The 22749-nt window shown below is 37.0% G+C and overlaps 1 protein-coding gene across 1 annotated transcript in view; it reads right to left on the reverse strand.

Moving 5' to 3' along the window:
- Positions 1 to 22749, reverse strand: part of LOC120525599 (junctophilin-4-like) — a 102886-nt gene that overhangs the window by 31659 nt on the left and 48478 nt on the right. The window contains exons 3-4 of the mRNA XM_039748025.1: positions 13830 to 14832; positions 13579 to 13697 (exon numbers count right to left, since the gene is read on the reverse strand). Coding sequence (XP_039603959.1) covers positions 13579 to 13697; positions 13830 to 14832 — 1122 coding nt within the window. The remainder of the gene's footprint in view (positions 1 to 13578; positions 13698 to 13829; positions 14833 to 22749) is intronic.

Here is a 22749-nt window from a genome sequence, read left to right on the forward strand (position 1 = left end):
TTGCTGGAATGGGTGCAACCCTGGATTGATGGATGCAATTATTAAACATACATCCTTTTCAGAGATATTATGGCAAGGAGTTCTAGGAATTTAATGAATGTTTCAGGCAACTCACACGACAGCGAAGCCAAATGTTTTCTCACCATGATGATATTTCACACTGCCACCTGGTGGAATCTTCCAGATATACATAAGGTACATGCACCAGTATAAACAGTACACCACTTGCATAGCAGTAGCATCCTCAGGAGCATGCGTTGCATCACAAGAAGTATAAACCCAAGTTCTGATGATTAAGTCAGCCAGGGGCATGTGAGGGTTTTAATCTGACCAGAAAGAGGGGACAAAATGACAAAAAAAAACAACATTCGGCTTCACTGTGTTGTGAATTGTCAGAAGCATCCATTAAATTCAGGAAAACTTGCCACAATATCTGTGAAAAGGATGGATGTTTAATGATTACATCCATCAATCCAGAGGCAAGACCATTCCAGCTAGAATTGCAAGGCAGAAACAATCCCTGGACAGGCCACCAGCTCGTCATAAGGTGAATACAAGCACACACAGACACTAGTGTCATTTTAGCATCACCAAATCCCCAAACCTGCATACATTGGAAGGAAACCAGAACACACTGTGGAAACCCACCAGGAAAACAAGCAAAATGCAGTCAGGGAACACCAGAGAGGTGTCTCCCTGTGAGGCAGCAGAGCTCCTAATCTGTCACAGTGCCACCCCACATGCATAATTATTAACAGTATTCATTATTTAAATGAAGTTAACGATTTATCAGTGAAATGTAACATATATTGTATGCTTTAACACATTTCATCATGAAAGTGATATCAAGTATAAATCTAGCACTCTAAATGTGCAGAGAGCTGGAATATCATAAATGTAACATGTTCTGTGTGGCAATTGCCGCTGCTGTTCAACACTGGAGGAAGCCCCAGAAGGATGTAGCGATTAACAACTGGGTTGGTTTTAAGATGACGTTTACAACGGTCTACTTTAATATCAAAATAAACCTTGAGCTGGGATTTCCACTTTAATCACAAAACAGAACTTTTTTTTTTCACTGTGTCCCTAATTTTTTTCCCGTAGCTCAAATACACTTCCCTGCATTCTGATGTTGCTGTGAAGGTGTGAAAAAAAAGAAGATATGTGAGACCTTTAAACTGCATTGCATCATTACGATTGGGAATATATGATGTTTGAGAAGAAAAGCACCACAAATACAATTGTATGTTGGCATTTTAAGTTTAATGATTTGCTTCACCACATTGAATCATTCATCAAACATCGAAGCGTGCACGTTGACACTGTAGGATCTGCAAAGTGGCTTGCTGTCACGTATAGTAAACAGAGACGTCATTTACAGGTTGAAAATACTACGTCTCCTGATTTTTTACTGGTACTGCAACTCGCGTACTTGTTGCGTTAATTTCCAAGGACGTGCTCAGAAGACACATCAAATGAATGTCGGTAACGCATTGCAGTCATGATGTGTGCGCATTCTGAGCATGAAGTATAAACCGGCCCTTACTCCCAGCTCCAGACAGGGTCACTCTTGGAGTTGCTTCTAGAAAGTCCTCAGAATAACTCAATATGAGTAGAGACCTTTCTTTGCTTACAGAAACAGCAGGCACCATGTAAGAAAATCCATTTAAAGAAATAACTGTGCTGAAATATAGTGGTTGGGCAGAAGAGATATGGTCTCCTACAAGTTCCCACTAACCTCACCCATAAATGGGATACCTGGCCACAGCTTCCCAAGCTAGCGATAATTTTGTAACACTTGCCAATTAGGAAGCCATATGGCTCCATGCCATCTTACCTTGCTCTCTCAATCTCCAAGGAAAGAGTGAGGCATCTGCTCATCCTCTAATGTTGTGGATGAATGCGGATGTTTCCGCCAAGGCCTCCAATATTTCTGTTCTGCATGGTACCCTTGTATCTGTCTCTTTATCTCTCTTAACTGCACAGGATTTTTGGGATCTCTCCCAGCCCTAGTGGTTCTCTTGCCTTTGTTAATCTCTTTGTATTAAGAACATGTTTTTGAAAACGGTGAAGATATTCAATAAATTCAAAGAGTGAAATGTTTATTACACATTTATTTCAAGATTTTTATTAAGAGTTCATTCTAAGGATAAGAGTAAATTTCATTTTTTTTCATGTAAAATCACGGGAATGATGTTTTTTTTCTAAACCTTGCTTTTTACACACCATTTGGTCACTTGGTTTTTAAGAAGAACAAACGATAAAAAACATTCCAGAATGAGAATAGAGACCACCCTAGAAAAGACGAACAGCTGCAGAATTATTTAAAAGATAAATTTTGTAGCAAAACCACAATGATAAAAATATATCTTTACCAAAAGTAGCATTTCAGAAGCACTGAATAGAATCTTTAAAGGTACAAATCGGGCAACCTTAAAAAACTCGGATGTGAACGTCAGTAGGCTTTTGTGCCCTAGGAACCAAGTTACCTTAACATTTTAGTAATTATTTACCGCTCTGATGCTGATCTTTGTGATCATAAAATAGATCACTACAATAGCAATTGACAAGAAGAATTCATAATTAAGTGCAGAATTACAGTATTTGTGGGTTCCTCTAGCGTGCCTCTTTCTCTTGCACGATTTGACTCAAAAACTAATCAGCACATCATCATCTCATAACTGGCTTAAATTTTGAGTTTGGTATTTTTCTGGCCAGCCGTTTTAGCTCTAGACAGTCCTCAAAAAACTGTAACACCAGACACACAAACACACAAACACAGACAGACACTCATTTATCATCAAGATAATATCAGGGGACACTAAAACATTGACATCCGTCAAAAATGGATAGAAACATTTTTGACAAACCTAAACCTTTCGCTCCTCCCCCATAAACGACAGGTTATAGTGGGGGAGGGTGCAAAGCAAAAATCAGTCAACCATCTAGTCCACTACAATTGTACATTTTGTACAACCCTTCGAGCATCAAAAAGGTGCTAGCCAGTCAGACAGGTATAACATTAGGGTCTACATCTGAAAAATGTAATGAATACAGCAGTTTAGACAACCTCTGTAATACTTATGACAATGGTTAGATCATTAGCCACGATCTGGAAGAATACATTTTTTGAGCAAAACCTGCTCTCCTTAAATTAAATTCCCTATTCTATCAATCAGTTTTTCCACTGTACATTCCTTTGGCTAAGTTGTTGAAACTTTCTAGCATCATAATTTCTCCTTCTGTGCAGACCATTGTTTCATTTAATTGCCATTGTATCTTCAGGAGTCTCAGGGAATTCCTTTCCTCACGGTCCTTTCTTTCACTGTTTTTCATTCTAGAATAATAATTATCAAAATGTTTTAATCCAGTCTTCCAGCTTTACTAGTGCCATGTTTCCTCTCTTTCCTCCCATTGCTCAGAAGTCAGATCCTTTCTCTCTGCCCTTCTATGAAATAGTAACGGACACCCCATTAAGCACTCCATTTTGATTCGTAATAGTACAGATATGGGAGCTGCTGTTGCAAAATACAGAATTAAATTATTGGATGTTTACTCTTTGACCAAAATGGAGCTGATTAAATTAATTTACAAACCCACCATCCTGTTTACTCATTGAATCCAACATGGTCTCCCCTAGATCTCTTTGTGCTCTTTCTTTCTCATCCTTGAATTTAAAGTCACATCCACCTAATTTAAGTCCCTTAGTCTTATATTTTGTCCAGATTTGGTGGAAACTTGAGAAATATTTTGGCACATCTTCAGTTTGGCTCAATCATATCTCCATCTTCCATCTCCTTGTGTTGGTGCCAAGTCCATTTCTTTTGAGCCATGGAGAGGTCAAAGCATTATTAAATTTATGATGGCTCTGGACTTGGAACATTCTAATTGCTGAGGTCCAAGCTTTCTGATCCCCAAACCCCCATTTTCTTCCTTCTTTTCTATCTTCAAGTCAGTCCTTAAAAGCATTCCAATATGCTCTGCAATTCCTTCTTACTCCCATTATAACTTTTCCTGCTTAATATCTCCAAACATTAAGCCAGTTGCATCCCTATATGCTATATATAAGTCTATGCAAGGCATCTGCTAGATCTCTCCTTTAATTTTCAGTCTGGCAACACAACTTCCCTTCTTTTTCCCCCATATCATGGAAAACTATATTTAACAATATTTATAATAATATATTTATAAAAATTTTATGAACATTCTATAAACTAAAATAATTATAACCACACTTAGTTTAAATTTAACTTCTTCTTCTTTCAGCTGCTCCCATTAGGGGTTACCACAGCGGATCATCTTCTTACATATCTTTCTTTACTCTGCATCTTGTTCTGTCACACCCATCACTTGCATGTCATCTCTCACCACATCCATAAACCTTCACTTAGGCCTTCCTCTTTTCCTCTTCCCCGGCAGCTCTATACTTAGCATCCTTCTCCCAATATACCCAACATCTCTCCTCTGCACATGTCCAAACCAACGCAATCTCGCCTCTCTGACTTTGTCTCCCAACCGTCCAACTTGAGCTGACCCTCTAATGTACTCATTTCTAATCCTATCCGTCCTCATCACACCCAGTGTAAATCTTAGGATCTTTAACTCTGCCACTTCCAGCTCTATCTCCTGCTTTCTGGTCAATGCCACCGTCTCCAACCCATATAACATAACTGGTCTCACTACCGTCCTGTACACCTTCCCTTTCACGCTTGCTGATACTCATCTGTCACAAATTACTCCTGACTGTTCTCCACCCATTCCACCCTGTCTGCACTCTCTTTTTCACCTCTCTTACACAATCCCCATTACTATGTACTGTTGATCCCAAGTATTTAAACTCATCCACCTTCACCAACTCTACTCCCTGCATCCTTACCATTCCACTGACCTCCCTCTCATTTACACACATGTATTCTGTCTTGTTCCTACTGAGCTTCATTCCTCTCCTCTCTACAGCATATCTCCACCTCTCCAGGGTCTCCTCAACCTGCTCCCTACTATCACTACAGATAACAATGTCATCAGCAAACATCATAGTCCACGGGGACTCTTGTCTAATCTCGTCTGTCAATCTGTCCATCACCACTGCAAATAAGAAAGGGCTCAGAGATGATCCCTGATGTAATCCCACCTCCAACTTGTATGCATCCGTCGCTCCTACCACAGACCTCACCACTGTCACACTTCCCTCGTGCATATCCTGTACAACTCTTACGTACTTCTCTTTCACTCCCAACTTCCACATACAATACCCCAGCACCTCTCGAGACACCCTGTCATATGCTTTCTCCAGGTCCACAAAGATGCAATGCAACTCCTTCTGGTCTTCTCTAAACTTCTCCATCAACATCCTCAGAGCAAACACTGCATCTGTGGTGCTCTTTCTTGGCATGAAATCATACTGCTGCTCTCTAATCATCACCTCACTTATTAAACTAGCTTCCACTACTCTTTCCCATAAATTCATGCTGTGGCTCATTAATTTTATTCCCCTGTAGTTACTACAGTCCTGCACATCCCCCTTATTCTTAAATATCGGCACCAGTACACTTCTTCTCCACTCCTCAGGCATCCTTTTCATTTTCCAAATTTCCATTAAACAATCTGGTTAAAAACTCCACTGCCACCTCTCCTAAACATCTCCGTGCTTCCACAGGTATGACATCTGGACCAACGGCCTTTCCATTTTTCATCCTCTTCATAGCTGTACTTACTTCCTCCTTGCTATTCCGTTGCACTTCCTGATTCACTATCTCTATATAATCCAACCTGTTCTCTCTCACATTCTCTTCATTCATCAGCCTCTCAAAGTACTCTTTCCATCTGCTCAACACACTCTCCTCCCTTGTGAGTACATTTCCATCTTTATCCTTTATTACCCTAACCTGCTGCACATCTTTTCCAGCTTGGTCCCTCTGTCTAGCCAATCGGTAGAGGTCCAACCTCTCATACAACTCATCATACGCCTTTTCTTTAGCCTTCACCACCTCTCTCTTCACCTTGCGCCTTATCTCATTGTACTCAATCTTACAGTCTTCCTTTTTCAACTTCTACCATTTGATCCTTGACTCTGCCCTCACTTTCTTCCTCTTCTTGATCTCCAACGTCATCCTACAGACCACCATCCTATGCTGCTTAACTACACGTTCCCCTGCCACCACTTTGCAGTCTTCAATCTCCTTCAGATCAACTCTTCTGTATAGGATGTAATCTACTTGTGTGCATCTTCCTCCACTCTTGTACGTAACCCTATGTTCCTCCCTCTTCTTAAAATACGTATTCACCACAGCCATGTCCATCCGTTTGGCAAATCCACTATCCTCTGGCCTTCTTCGTTGCCACTTACTGTCCCTTGGGTACACTGTTCATCACTTCATCCAACTAACTCCAAAAATCTTCTTTCTCATCCACTGCACACCCAACTTGCGGTGCACACGCACTAACAACATTCACCATCACACCTCCAATTTAACTAAGCCTAAAATATAATACAGTGACACATTATTCATAATTTTGACACTGTATGCCACCGCAATGGATTTGAAATAAAGTAATCTTTATGTGATTGAAGTGTAGACTTTTAGCTTTAATTAAGGATTTTACAAAAAATATTGTTTGAGCTATTTAGGAACTACAAACAATTTTATATACTGTATGGTTATCAGTTCAAAGTTAGTGTAGGTGACCGAACAAATTAATAGTTTTGAGGATGACTCGTCATGTTTAAAAACATAATGACATTCACCACCTGAAAAGGTATGAGGCCTGTGTTAGGTTTCTGTCTATGCAGTACAACTTTCCTTTTAGAATAATTATTTTCTTCTTTGTTGGTTTAAAACATTAAATATCTGGCTTATTTATCAACTACAAAGAACAGAATTCCCCTGAATTCCAGACAACCACTTTACTGTTTAATTTCATTATCTTGAGCATCATGGCTCCAAGAAAGTTCACGAAAGAGATTGTAAAGCCCAATAAACATTTGTGAGATTTGCTCTGGGCACACAAAAGCAGTTGTGTGCAGTCCATCTTTCACTGGAAAAGCGTGTGCACTGATTGGATAGGTAGAATGCATTATTTACATACACTAGCATGCAGTAAATAGGAATTGTGGGTAAACATTTCTATTTAAAGATAATTATTATATTGTCAGTTTTACTGAATGTTGTTATCATGCTAAGTTTTACATTTATTTTTTTATTTTGAATGATGTGTATATGTTATGGTGATGTCTTAGTTAAAATATATATATATATATATATATTAATTACATCTAGACTGTCACCATCAAAGAGAAACATTAAAAGCAAATAAATAAAAACTACTACTACATCCTGATTGTTACTTATTTCCTGAAATGGCACTCCAAGAGCATATTTTTCCGAGACAGTTGTATAAACAGACTCGACACTCTCAAAATGTAAATTTGAGGTCCTAAATACTTTGCTGACCCTAGTCCTATCTCCAGGTCTCAATGTACAGGTCTGGTGGTGATGATTCTTTTCAAAGCAAAGGCGGTGGCAGGGTGCCATTTACAACTTCACCTAGGGCAGCAAAAATACTGGAAAAATACTAGCAAAACACTAATTTATTTAACTAACCATTTTCCCACTTTTATGGGCATCAGGAGACAGCTCATAAAATAACACATACACTCTTGTTAAAGCTACTTACATGTCCTCAGTCAAGTAGTATGGACGGGGCCACTGATCGGCCTTCTGCATGATGCGTTCTGTCTTTCTCTGCAATCCACCACAGTTGTGTACCCATGTGCTACACTGCTGTCAATAAGATATACACCTCCACCAATCTTCAGGGCAATCTGCTGGCCACTATACTATGTAGGTTTGCATCTATAGAGTGACATTTGTGCTTGTAGTTGGGTGTCTTGAAAACTAGCCTCAGGAAGAGCAAGAGATGACTGTATTATGCTACTGTGTAGAAAAAAATTGTTTTTATTACTTTTTTAGATTTCTCCTTTAAAGAATATGTTCAATATGTTTCAAGTTGAAGCTGTTCGTATACAATCATGGTATATATTAATTTGTCAAATGAAACTGTGTTTTAAAGTGAGGAATTTTTATAGATTTTAAAAAATACATAGCCTGCCCTTGCATTTTAAAATAGAAATGAAGAGTCCCAGGGTGCAGAAATGAAATCAAAAGCCTTAAAACTTTCAGATGCGATCAATTTTTCAAGCTAGGAGTTTTATTGAGTATTGATCATCTTGAGATTGCACACATATTGCAAAACAGTGAATCCATGTTGGTTAAGAAGGAAAAAAGCAAAACATTGTTGAGAGAATCAGCCATTTTAAAACGAGACCGACTGTGCACTTAACCGTTCTACTCACTCCTCTGTGGCAAACTTTCATCCTAAGGGCATGGTTTCCTCCAGCATATACTTTTCCCCCTGAAAAATTGTCTACAAGTGCCATGATTGACATTATTGAATGCTGATACCCAAAGGTGAAATGCAGCCTCTGTTCTGTACACAACCAGACAGTAATCTCTGAAAAAATGTCACAGTCATTTACAGTCTTTACACTTCTATACCAAGCTGTTATGACCACCGGTGGGTGCACCCGCTCCCCAGACACAGACAGACGCTGGTATAAGTTCCAGCAGAACACATGTTTATTTAAATCTGGGAAACACCTTTCCTTCGTTCCCCACCTGCACAGCACATTATAAAGCACAGTCTACAGCACAATGTCGGCAAAGGGCACTTTGTCTCTTCTCTCTCAGTCTCCTCTCCTTCCGCCTCCACTGATCTTCCCACAGGCTTCATCTTCTCCTCCCAACTCTGGCTACCAAATAAGATGCAGTTGTTCCTTATATTCAGAATCTCTGGAGTATTTCTGGTGTCACATAATTGTGGCCCAGGAGTACGTGTGGGTAAGGTGGAAGCCCTGTATAAAAGGGCTAAGAAGTTGCCACAGCACCCCTTGGTGGTACACCTGGGATCCAATAGGGCTGAGCTGACAAACACCAATTCCCATACAGTCCTGTGGGAATCCAAGGTGCCATTGCAACCCAGGAGGGCTGCCAAATAGCAACTCCATAAGCCATCTCCCACAATCCTTCCATTAAGGAGGTGTAATGATCCTGGCCATTCCTCACACTGTATACATAAAATCAATCAAAGGATGTAAAACAGGTAATCTTCCACAGTTAAACACACTGACCAATACCAATCAGTCCGTAAATTCTTGGGGAGACCATGCAATCTTCATGCACACCCTTGAGCTGTGATGTGTGAATGACAGCTCTGCCATTATCACTCTGCCTATGTTAAAACATTTGTACTAAACTTAAGAAACTTTAACGCAATTAAAACTAAATGTATACCTACAATGTTTGTTCTTGTTCTTGTCATCTGATTGCATGCTATGCACTTGTTCAGATTCTCTCTCACTAGCTGTCACTACCAAAGTAGGCATGAGCTTGATGACAATGGCAGCAGCAGGCATTGTTATGCAGGCATAATTATTGCAAAATAACACAATAATGTATTTCTGAATGCCAAGAATGAGCTTCCATATGATTCAGTATGTGTGCCAGCACTAGGGGTGCCCCAGAGGAAATGTCAAAACTTCATGAACGGAAAATGTATCCTAACCTCAAGAAAACAGTACCAATAATCTGTAATGAAATGTATTACTTTGAGTTTACTTTTGTTGTCACAAGCATGTGGCAGAAATGTGGTTGGCATGTTTCTTAAATCTAAACCTTTGCTGCTTGAAACTGGATGAATTAAGTAAGTTTTAATACATTTGTTTTCATATTTGGAGCCCAGTACCATTCACTTGCATTTTAAAGCACAAGAGCTGGTTAGGGATCTTTTCAGATTTATATAAAATGTTTCACTTAAGAACACAATTCCATGAGGCAAATTAATTTATACCATGACTACGAAGAAATAACTCTGGCTTAAAAAACACAAAACCTATCATTTAATGTTAAAGTAATTTACAAGCATCTATACTGTATTGATGTGAATTAATTTTCCACAGACGTGCCTTCAAAGTATCTGCACTTTTGATACATCCTGCCTGTGACACAGTGCAAAGCAGGAAAGCCTTTTCATTTTGTTGGGTTTGCTATCAGCTTACTGACACCAGTTCTGATAACTATATCATATTTAAGCAGTTTAATTTAATTTGCTTGTGAACAGTATTGCTTGGAGGCAGGATTATAAAACAGTTTACTGAAAGGAAATCACATTCAGCAAATGCGCTTTAAGGTTCGACTCTTAATTAAGGAGTGTGCATAGCTGTCAAAATGTGTTTCAATAATTGCTTCATAAAATGAATTATCCACACCAGTCAGCACAAATTATGTTTGAACAGACCACATGATTCCAACAGGACACTTTTTAATAACAAAAATTGGTAATCAGAACCAGACAGTAAACAGTCTTATTAAACAGTATAATGAAGAAAATGTCTTACTAAGATTTCTTTTGATTTGTAATATTATTATTAAACCAGTTCTGCTATCTTTCAGACTATTTTGGTGCTATTTGGACAATCATTAGGGGCATGCTTGTATTCATTGAATGCTTTAATTTTTAAATCACTGTAATGGTAATTATGTGTTCACATTACAAAATTCACCTCATAAAGGGGTTTTCAGGAACAGGTTTGCTTCTCAAAATTGAGGAAGCCTGAATTTATTTCCATTTCTTCCATAACTGTGCAGCCAAATACCACAGCCACTAGCTAAATAAATCTGGTTTTGAGAGCACTGTGATTAAACTAATTTGCAAATACAACAGGACTACATAAACAAAATCATTAATGTCAAATTTACACTGTATATATATATATATATATATATATATATATATATAGGTCTACTCTTTCCATATATAAACTGGAAGGATTACTTTAACACAAATTATGTAGCAGTTTTAACAAAATAGTTAGTAATGTAGTAGTTTCAACAACATGGCTCGGAATATCACCAAGACAAACAAATTTATCATGGTCTTCAAGAGGGACAGAGATTGCCACAGTAGATCCTGGTATGGGTTACATATACATTTGATGACCTGTGCTGGTCCTATAGGTTGTTCCAAAAATGCATACAACCACCATCACTTTCTGAGACACTTGGGGAATACATGAAGAAAATAGGAAGCTTCTGAGATTTTGTTAGCGTCCTAACCTGTGGACTATACTATATATACACATTACTGTGTGCATCAGAATTACCATATGAGACCAAAAGTTTATTTAGGATGCTCTGAGATTTGGACATCATTGGAAGAGATTTATCCATCCTTGGCACAAACTGTTTATCATTTATACGCCAACAAACTGAGAAAAAGGATTATCTTCACTTGGTTCATGTTGTCATGGCTGCAGATTCATCATAAACTTGGGGGCGGGGGGGGGGCAGTGGGCATAAATAATAATCCAATAACAACAACAATAACAAAAATAATTCTCAAACTGGTGTTGCATAAGAGACATAGTGCAGCAAAAAAAAATTAAATGGTCACTTGGTACTAGGAATGCATTGCTAAAGACTAACTTAATTCAAAGTATAAGAATTTCTAAAATACACTAACATTAAAACATTATGTTCCCCTACATTGTTCACTACCACCCACCACTTGATTGATTACACTCCTTACATTTACTCACCTTTTTCTCTTACTGAAAAAAAAAGTCTCTGATGTCGTGCATTGACTGGATGGTGATAATGAATCCTTGGCATAAGTTTGCAAGGATAAAGTAAACAGGAATCATGGAAAAATGCTTAAAATAACCATTATACATTTCATTACATTTTCTGATTATGTTAGGCTAGTTTATTTATTTCAGGGAACTTAATGAAAAGTGTATGTTTATAGGTCAGTAAAAATTATTAAGTATACTAACATAAGCTACCTTTTAAACTGACAGATTAAAACAGAAAGCTACCTTTTCAAAAATGTGTATACTGCTGCTCAATGTTGACTAAGATTTGATCACTTCAGAGAAATGTGAAATGCAAAAAAAAAAAAGAAATCGTAATAATGGTAATAGTAATAACACTATTCATCGTGATAATGAATTGTGCACATTCATTTTTATTAAAAATCAAACCAAACATTTGATATATTGCCCAGCCCTAGATGTATTCCTTTTAGTTGGGTTTTTTATTTTGTAACTGGGAAAATGAAAGTCATTGGAATTTTCAGAAGTATGGTCAGAAGGCTAGCCAAGGCGTGATTAAAAGAAAAAAATCAAATCTAATTCAAAGTCTTTAATGTATGTCAAATAAATGCATTCTTTCTAAATATTCTTTGTTTTTAACTATGAAAATTGATCTTGATGGAGCAATCAAAGATCAGACATCAGTCTTTGCTCGGTATTATCTTTTATAATGACAGAATGATAAAATTACACTCTGCAACTCCATTCAATGTTATGAAGGTAATGGGCATTATTACTATTAAAAGTATGGCATGAAAATGGCGTAAACAATGGCAATGTCTGTTATTGAAAACAAACCACAAAATCACAGCATGTTGACAACACAAAAATAAAAAAACTAATACACAAAATAACTGTGATAGTTATCAGATAAATCAAATTTATAAAAACAATCCAAAGTCTAAACTAAAAGCCATGGAGTGGCAGCTAAGAAAAAACGAAAAATTGGAATGTCATAAAATAAGATTTTTCTAAGAAAACAGCTCAACTCAAACCAATGTCCCCAATGTCAGGTGACATATGGCAGATAACCACTGCCCAGTAACCAACCTACTTTTTTCATTTCCTGAAAAAATGTATGCTTAAAGTTCCCTGTTACCCATAGCTGACCCTTTACTTTGTGATTTACTACTGTATAACATTAATTTTAGTCTGAAATGATGAGATTAACTAAGGCTGCAATAAGAAGGCTAATTACTAGAGTCTATTGTGTGATTCTAGAAGGTAACTGTTTATACCACATCTAATTTATGAATCCATTTATTAGGAAGCGTATATACTGTACATATAAAAAAAATTAACTAATTTTTACTTTTTAAATTAGTTTTAGTAATTTTTTATTTGTTTCTCATTTGAAGATCGCATGTCATTATTCATAAATACAGGTAAAAATGATTTATCACAACTTTGTTGCCGCAAACAATAGGACTTAATTTTGCTTTAGGCTAGTCCCTCTGAGCTCTATAGATTAAATTCCTAGCTACTTACTTAATTTGTGGAATTTATGCACCCTGTGTGGGTTTCCACAGTTCTTCTCAGTTCTCCTCCCAATTCCAGAAATGTCTGAGGACCTTTAATTAATGATTTTAAGTTCTCCCAGAATGTGTGAGGGTGGATATGTGCATGAATGAGTCTTACAATTTTAGCCTGCACCACACCAGGGTTGATTTTTGCCTTTAGCCCCATGTGTTTAGGATATGGTCCAGTAACTTGTGACTAAATTTAACCATTTCAATACCATTGGACCACAAGCGAAATTAGGCATAGTACCTACCACAGTAAGTCTGGTGCATAATTAGAATTCATTATTAATGAGCCGTTTCTTACCTACTAGGCCATTCTATTAATAAATGTAACGGTGGTGAATTTACCTGAGTCATTCAGCAGAGGTGCTAGCTGACTGGCTACCGTTCTTGCAAGATGAGATGCTTCCAAGGCCTTCTCCACAGCAGCAAGAGCTTCATCAGCTTTCACTCGAGCATGGGCTGCTCTGAAGTTAGCACACAGAAACCCAAGACACAAAGAAGAATGCCTGAGTTATTATCCTTAGCTTATACACACCCTGCTCATTAGCTTTCAGTCTTAAATCAAAACTTACTTGACCTTCTTTACCTCTCCTCACCTGATCATGGCGAGCTCTTCTTTCTGTCTGGCAATCAAAGCAGCTCTTCTGCCTTCTGTTACAGCACGCTCCACTTTTTCACGCAACTTGTTCCTCAGAAGTGGGATCAGACTATGAAATTTTCTGCAGTCCACAAGTTCATTTGTTCTGTACTTTCCCTCTTCATGGCTACCATCAGGAAATACAGTTCGACCATATCCATGTCGACGATTTCCTAGCCACTCACCCTCATAACTCAGACCATCAGAACGTTTACTCTGTCCATATCCAGTGCGTTTATCCAGTTTCCACTCCCCAGCATAAACCTCTGTCAAAGAACCATCTGTAACCAAATAGGGGGCTCCGTGTTGATAATTTCCTGACAGTGTTTCTGATTCAGCCTCTGAGAGACCTGTGGCCAGGGAACTCCCAGTACTTGGTCCAACATCTTGACTGCGAACTGAGGTACGCTTGCTTGAAAGTGAGCCTCTTGATTCACAACGTCTCAGACGTAGCCCACTAAGTAACGAAGATCTACGAAGCAAGAAGTTGTATTTGGTCATTGAGTGAGAAACGTTATTCATTCTTGACATTGCTGCTGCAGCAGATAAAGATCTCCCTTTGGCTGAGAAGTATCTACGTTGGTCCTGTGCAGAGACAACTGTGGGAATGTTGGCAAGCTGCTGTGTGAGCACAAAGCCAGCTCTCAAGCCACATGTTGGTAAAGAGTCAGCATTTCCAGGTACATTGTGAATGTTATTCATCCACCTGAATGTGTGCAACTTAGAGTCAAGTCTAAATTGTACTCCTGCAAGGCATGGAGGTATGTTGTTCTCCGTCACTTTGACAGTCTGGGATGTGTGGTCCAATGGTTCAGATACTGGGCCGCCACCTGCTCCACTCCTCAGTGAATTCATGGAGGAGCGTCGTGGAGAACACAGCAGTGCTGCTTTGCAGTATGGGGCACTCTGACGAACTCCATAGCCATGGCGCTTTCCATTCTCCCACTGGCCTCTATAAGTACCTGTGTGAAATACAGTTATTAGTAAATAGTCTTTCTTCTTTGCATTACCTTACTATAAATAAAGGAATTTTATTTTATGTATTGCTAGTAACCTGCTTTTTAAAAAGGATTATTAATAAACAAGGAAGCTTGCAGAATTGACAGTGATTTTAGAGTAGTAGTTAAAATGAAATCTTCATAACTCCTGTTGTGTATTATTTTACTAAGAAGAATGCTGTAACTTTAATTAGAGTTTATCTACTATATAATAAAACACTAAGGTCTGTGTACAGTATATCCTTACAGCAATATGATTAGTCTGTATGGTTTTGGTGTGATTGGTCAGTTAGGCTTTGGTGGTGTGAACGATGGAGGAAGTACGACTGTTAGACACACGATTAGAAGAACTGGCATAGAAGGTACGCTGAAAGAGTTACCGTCAAAGATGTGAGGTGAGAAAGGTGCCTCAAAAATAATAATAGAGCCTGAGAAGCAGGCTTTATGGGAATATACTCAGGGCAGAGAGCAACACTGAAGAGACTTTCAGACACACACAGACACAGAGGAAAGGTGCTGAAGGTAGACGTGGGGCAAGAAATAGCAAATATTTTTTAATTATTCTATTACCTGTCTTTGACAGGTAGGGTGGCTAGCACCTAATAAAAGAAAACAAACTAATATCATTAATAATTCCAAAACTGTAACTTTTAGTAATGAAAACGCCTACAGTATAACATTTTTGAAATTTGTATGTTAGTCAACAAATGTGCTAGTTGCTCCAAAAACAACACATTGCATTGATTTGAGTTTGTCATCCCATATACTGTAACTGCATCAACTACCTTGAAAGTAGTAATGGAAGGCAATACTTTCTTCCCAAAATTACGTGTTTTTATAGTATTTTTACTAATTATTGAGCTTTCTGGAATAATATGAATTGAATAGTTAAGATCAACATTGTTGCAATGAGAAATATCTGAATTATCTATTATTATAAAGAAGCTTGAAATTTGCAAATAAAATTAACCATCAATATCATTATTATTTACTGTATTTGGCTAGTGTCTTTATCCAAGGCAACTTACATGATCATAATACTTTTCAGTTGTTCACACACAATTTCACGAGTGGAGTACAAACAGGTTAAGAGACTTGTCTACCAGCAACATTGTGGTTTAAAGTTTACTACCTTGGAAAGTATACAGCACTGCTTACCTGTCTGCTTATGATATGAAGATGTAGATAATATACAGAATGTAATAAGCTACAATACATAATTAAAAATAACTCAAATTTAAAGTCAAATGTTATATAAAACGATTGGAAATCTCATGCTTATAGTATCGGTGCAGCCAGGTGGATTTTTCATTTTCTGCTGATGTTATAGTAATGTACAAAAATAATAAAACCAAAAAGCACACACGTGGCATTACATGGTGAAGCTTTCACAGGGTATATTTAATTCTCAATATATCACAGGACAAATTCCACTGACTTTACAATGGATAAGTATTAATAACAAAAATAAGGCTATGTCTTCATCAGTGATAAGAGAACTCCACTGATTTTGATTTGCCTCATGTTCAGCAAGAACACATAAATGGTGGTGAATTTCGGCAAACTCAGTGAAGTGCATTGAAGTCAGTAGGGAGGGAGAAACTGGAGTAGTTTTGAGTAGATTATAATGATATAATGGTCTTTAATGTGTTCCTGAGGCTGGGCAGCAACTGGCTGAAATGCTGAACCAATTATTTTGGCCAAAAATGTGACCTGAGCTGTGAGACAGTAGTGCTAACATCTCTCTCTGTGTCTTCAAAGCTTCAGTCACTACAAATAACTAACACCTGCAAAGCCTGTCTTGCAAACATTATACACTCGGGGGGGCTGTCCCTGTTACTACCTGAGCAATACTTCATAGTGAAGAGCATACAATAACGTGCTTAATCCAGCAGTGAAGACACAGCATACAATATATCGATGCAGAACAGTAATGTATTTTCATAACATTCTCATTATGGTCAGCTCATGTAACCATCAAATTATTTTTTTTTAACATTTTATTGTTTTTATTAAAATCAAATAACATTCCACACAAGCAAGTCAAGGTAAACAAAACTAGGTTCAGAACAAATCAACCCCCACCCATGAGAAAGAGAGCTAAGCCAGCAGAGTAAAACTTTAATAATAGATAGATAGATAGATAGATAGATAGATAGATAGATAGATAGATAGATAGATAGATAGATAGATATATAGATAGATACTTTATTAATCCCAAGGGGAAATTCACAATAATAATAATAGATAAAATATGTAAATAAATACATGAATAAAAATAAATAGAATAAAAAAGTGGGGAGAGAATCTGCTTCCTCAATTTAAATGCTTATTTTAAAATGTTATTGATTAGATCCTGCCAAGTTTTGAAAAAAAGTATTGTATAGATCCTCTAAGTGAGAATTTGTTTTTTTCCAATTTCAAATAATATACTGTATAACATCAGTTACCCACTGACGTAACAGAGGTGGGTTAGGAATCTTCCTGTTGAGTAAGATAAGTCTACATACCAATAGTGAAGAAACGGAAATTACAGTTTGCTTGTCCTTCTCCACTTTAAGCTCATCTGGAAGTACACCTAACAGAGCTATTAATGGGTTAGGAGGGATTGTGACTCCGAGACTGTCTGAAAGGCATTTAATAATTAATGAAGTTAATTTGGTACACGTCCAAAACATATGACCCAATGAGGCTGGAACTTGATTGCAACGTTTGCAGGTTGGATTTTGTCCAGGAAACATTTTGGGCAATTTTAAATGAGACAGATGTGCTCGATATATAATTTTGAGTTGAATAATTGTATGCTTTGCGCATATGGAGCGCAAGTGAATTCTGTGCATTGCTATCTTCCACTCCTTTTCTGAGATGCTGAGTGAGAGATCCTTTTCCCACTGTATTCTTGGATCTTTGAAAGGGAGGGACTGTGATATGGTTTTATATATTATGGACATGCTGTCTGAGTCCTCAGGACTGATCAATATATTTTCTGGAATAGAGGTAGGTGGGAGGTGAGGAAAATTGGGTAGGTTTTGCTTAACAAAATTTCTAATTTGAAGGTAGTGAAAGAAATGTGTTGCTGGAAGGTTAAATTTGGAGTGTAATTGTTCAAAGGATGTGAAGACGTTGTCTATGTACAGATCCCTAAGTGATTTAATACCAGATGTTTTCCAGGCATTAAAAACTGCATACATTTGAGAGGGTGGGAAAAGGTGGTTCTCATGCAGAGGTGCCAAAGTTAAAACCTTCTCTATCTTAAGATACTTCCTACATTGGTTCCATATACTGATTGAGTGAAGCACAATTGGGTTGTTAGTATATTGGCGATGACTTGTCCTTATTGGGGTACAAAGCAAGGAATATAATGAAGTGCTGCAGGAGTCAAATGAAAATTTTAACACATGCTTGATGCAAAACTGGCTGGAGTATCACTTGCATATTGACATAATGTGTGTACATTCCATAAATTATTCATGCTTAAAATCAATAAAGTGTAAGGTGAAGTACACTTATAGTACATAAGCGTGAAAGTTCTGTGAGTGCAAAATGTAAATAAGGCAGGTAGTGCAGATCGAGTGGTGATGTTTCCATCCAAAAGGGATCCTACAGCTCTGTAATACCTTTGAAAGCCTCATGGGGCTCTGGGAAAAATTTGGGAAATTAGGTCAGTGGCAAACCCAGAATATTCGCTGCAAAAATGCTTTGGAAAATTTGTATGATCAACGCAAGCCTTCATAAGAAAGGACCTAAATAAAAGCGATAAAATAAAAATGTCAATGTCAAAAGCCAAGTTTAAATGTTCACCAACCATTCTGTAGTAGATTCCACTCTGAAGAGCTACACTAAGGAAACATCCTTGATTCCTTTAGAATTAATTTAGTTTCAGTCTGCTTGTTCACTTCATAGGATTGACAGGTCAGATGTTTACAAAGTCAGCTATTAAGACACAGTCTTCTTTTTCTTTTTGAGGTTTTCTGATTTAAGCATTTAAAAAGCCCACTGATTCCTTTTTAAGCTTGCCTCACCGCCCTAATGTGAAAAGCCATGTCTATCACTTTGTCAGGTGAATGACATTGTTGCACATTTCCACTGAGAAGGGAGAGCCACTCAGAGCAGAGAGATGCCAGTTGTTATGTTCTGTTGTACATCCCATTGTCAGGTTTTGCATTTTTTGTATTTTCCCTTCTTTTTTGTAGTGCTTTATATTAGTTTTACTTTTGTTAATTGTCTTATAATTGCTAATCATTTTCATTTGGTATCTTGTATCAAGTTAGTAATGTCTTTGTAATGTTTTTTAAATTACTGTGTTAATTGTTTTAGCATGTTAGTGGGGTGAACCCCTAATTACTGTAGGTGAGAGGCCCTTAAAGACTGTTTAAAACTCTTCCTGCCATTACTTTAACATTGTGGCATTACTGTGTATTGTGTACTTCTACTCCCTTATGTTTTCTTTCAATCTTGTATGAAGTTTTATGGCCATTAAACTATTTTGTTTAGGATTTTAGGTTTCTTAAATATTTGACTTTGTATTCAGATTTTATATTTTGGTTTGGTTTGTTACATTAGGTTCTGAATTCTTGCTTTCTTTTAGACTTTGAAATTTAGGTTGGATCTGTCATTGGTAATTTAGTTTTTTTACGTGCTTGTGTTTTTTTCTTTAATTTTCTTCTTTCTTTTTGAATTTTGGATTTTACAATTGCATTTTCTTCATTTTTGTTATTTTTGAATCTCTTTGTTTCATTGTAAAATCCAAGTTTATTTTTGGCCAGGTTTTAACTTGGTTTCCCTCCACTTTTTGATTTCATAACATTTGGACAGCAAGAAAACCCTTTGACTGCATAAGTTTCCAAGAAAAATAATTGTGTCACAGTCTAATTTGGTTCTTTTTTTTCTTTTGCAAGGCAGTTTTGTATTTATGTTAAAATGTGATCTATGATTTACACAAAGCTGAATGCTTCAGTCTCTAATAAAAAGATTCTCTTGTGTTATCTGATGTAAAAGATAACCATTGAAAAAGAAATCTGAATGTGTGCATCATTGCAGGGATCTGTATGGCACCATCTATTGAAATGCTAGTATTTGCTAGTGGGCCAGGTAAAGCCAATACAATGGGAAAAACATAAACCTTCACACTGGGAGCAGAAACAAAAAAATGAACAAAATTACTTTTAAAATTTTAATAGCCTACCAATACTCAAAATTAAGTACAAAGTTTGAAAGTAACCATTAACAACGTTAACTTTTTGACCCAATAAGAAAATTGAACAAAATTTTAATAGCCTACCAATAGCTAAAATTAAGAAATAGGTTTGAAAGAAATATTTTTTAACAAAGGTAACTTTTTTGAGACAGCAGAAGAAAATAAGAGAAAAGTATTATTCTCATGAGAATTATGGAGTACAGTCTTGTATTTTTAAAAACATCATCATTCCTTCAACCACTTTTAAAATGACCATAACTTGACCCCCTACAAATCATAAGATGCAGCTCTCATTTAATAGTGAGATTTCCCTACAATTACAATAGCAGTAGTGGTGGTGGAGGTAGTTGTAGTAGTAGCAGTACTGTCAAATGTACAGAGCACAGTGAAATTCTTACTTGCATGTTCAATTGAATGCATCTTGTCACAACTTATCCTCATTACTTAAAAGAATACAGAATTCAATTAACCAACAATTTATTACATAAAAGTGAAACCAAGAAACATCCAACAAAAATTTATGGCCAGGGGTACAAGATGGCAGCTTATATAATGGGTACCGATATGAGCCTTAAAGAATATTTTTATTAAAAAAGATGTATAAAAAATCTGTAAAATCTGACTATTCTGAAGCTCTTCATAGCCAACCTAAAGTAGAATCTATAGCTCCTGAAAATACTAATAATGACATCAATCTTGACCCTGTGCTTTCCCAGGTAATTCTTGACTGCTGTGATTGGTATTTTTCATTACATTTTTGTAAGATTTACTCGAGTGTCTTGAAAGTATGCACCTATATTTGGGGATTATTTATGGGAAGAATTCCAGTCTAGCCTTTGTTTTCATTTAGAAGGGTTCTGAAGTTGAATCATTTTACCATTATGCTTCAATACTTTGTTTAGTTACAGGCACCAACATTATTCTCTACTATTGATCGTTTGCTAAACCCAGGTCACTGAATGAAATGCCTCCAAAATGTTCAGTGAAACTTGTGTGGCTTTTGCTATATTTTTTAATCACAAAATTAATAATATTAGAAATAATATAGTACATCCCCCCAATACTGATCTATTAAACCCCAGTATTCTAATTTAAGCGAATTAAATTCTTTCACCAGGATAGATTTACCTAATTTATATAGAATAATTTCTCAAATGAGACCCTCCAACTGTGTCCTTGACCCAATACCAACAAGCTTTTTCAAAGACTTGGTGGCTCTGAGGCTAGGGATCTGCACTGGCAATCGGAAGGTTGCTGGTTCGAATCCTGTAAATGCCAAAATGGACTCTGCTCTGTTGGGCCCTTGCGCAAGACCCTTAACCTGCAATTGCTGAGTGCTTTGAGTAGGGAGAAACGCGCCATATAAATGCAAAGAAAGAACTATCCAGCATGCTAATTGACAGCATTCTTAACATTGTAAATTCATAATTAGATATGGGGGACTTCCCAGACTGTCTTAAGACTGCTGTTGTTTTGAAAATTTTAGACCTACGTATTTCTAACCTGCCTTTCTTAAGTAAAATCCTAGAAAAGGCAGTCATTACGTAGCTAAATGATCACTGGAATAAACATTCTGTTCCTGACAAGTTTCAGTCAGGTTTTAAAACAAATCACAGTACAAAAACTGCACTCGTTAAAGTAGTAAATGACTTGCAGGTAAAGGCCAAGAGAGGCCATTTATCTGTTCTCATCCTCCTAGATCGAGTGCCACATTTGGTACCATTGAACACAATATTCTTATAAATCGCCTTAGTCAGTGGGTGGGCCTCTCCGGTAGTGTCTTAAATTGGTTTGAGTCTTACTTAACAGGCAGAAAATTCTTTGTTAGCTGTAGTAATTATACTTCAAAGACACATGATATTCTATATGGTGTTCCACAAGGATATATCCTGGTTTCACTGCTCTTTTCGATCTACATGCTTCCATTCGGTTCCATTATCTCAAGGCATAATGTGAGCTACCACAGCTATGCCGACAACACACAACTGTATTTATCAATAGCGCCTGATGACCCCAACTCTCCTGGTTCATTACCCCAATGTCTTACTTGTGTTTCTGAGTGGATGAGTAGTAATTTTCTCAAACTAAATAAGGAGAAAACAGAAATCTTAGTGATTGGCAAAACTGGATATAATGAGGATATTAGAAATAAACTTAATACATTAGACTTAAAAGTCAAAACAGAGGTAAAGAATGTAGGGGTAATTATTGACTCTGACCTAAAATTTAAATCACATATTAATAAGATCACTAGGACAGCATTTGTTCACTTAAGAAAAATAGCAAAAAGTAGTTCCCTTATAACTTTGCAAGATGTTGAAAAAGTAGTTCACACTTTTGTTTTTAGTCGACTAGATTATTGTAACGCACTTCTCTCAGGACTACCCAAAAAAAAGACATTAGAACAATCTAGACGAGAACAGGCCATTCAGCCCAACAAAGCTCGCCAGTCCTATCCACTTGTTTCCACCAAGAAAACATCAAGTCGAGTTTTGAAAGTCCCTAACGTCTTACTGTCTACCACACTACTTGGTAGCTTATTCCAAGTGTCTATCGTTCTTTGTGTAAAGAAAAACTTCCTAATTTTTGTGCGAAATTTACCCTTAAGAAGTTTCCAACTGTGTCCCCGTGTTCTTGATGAGCTCATTTTAAAATACAAGTCTCGATCCACTGTACTAATTCCC

The sequence above is a fragment of the Polypterus senegalus genome, chromosome 1 (genome assembly GCF_016835505.1).
Source record: "Polypterus senegalus isolate Bchr_013 chromosome 1, ASM1683550v1, whole genome shotgun sequence".
Lineage (NCBI taxonomy): Eukaryota > Metazoa > Chordata > Cladistia > Polypteriformes > Polypteridae > Polypterus > Polypterus senegalus.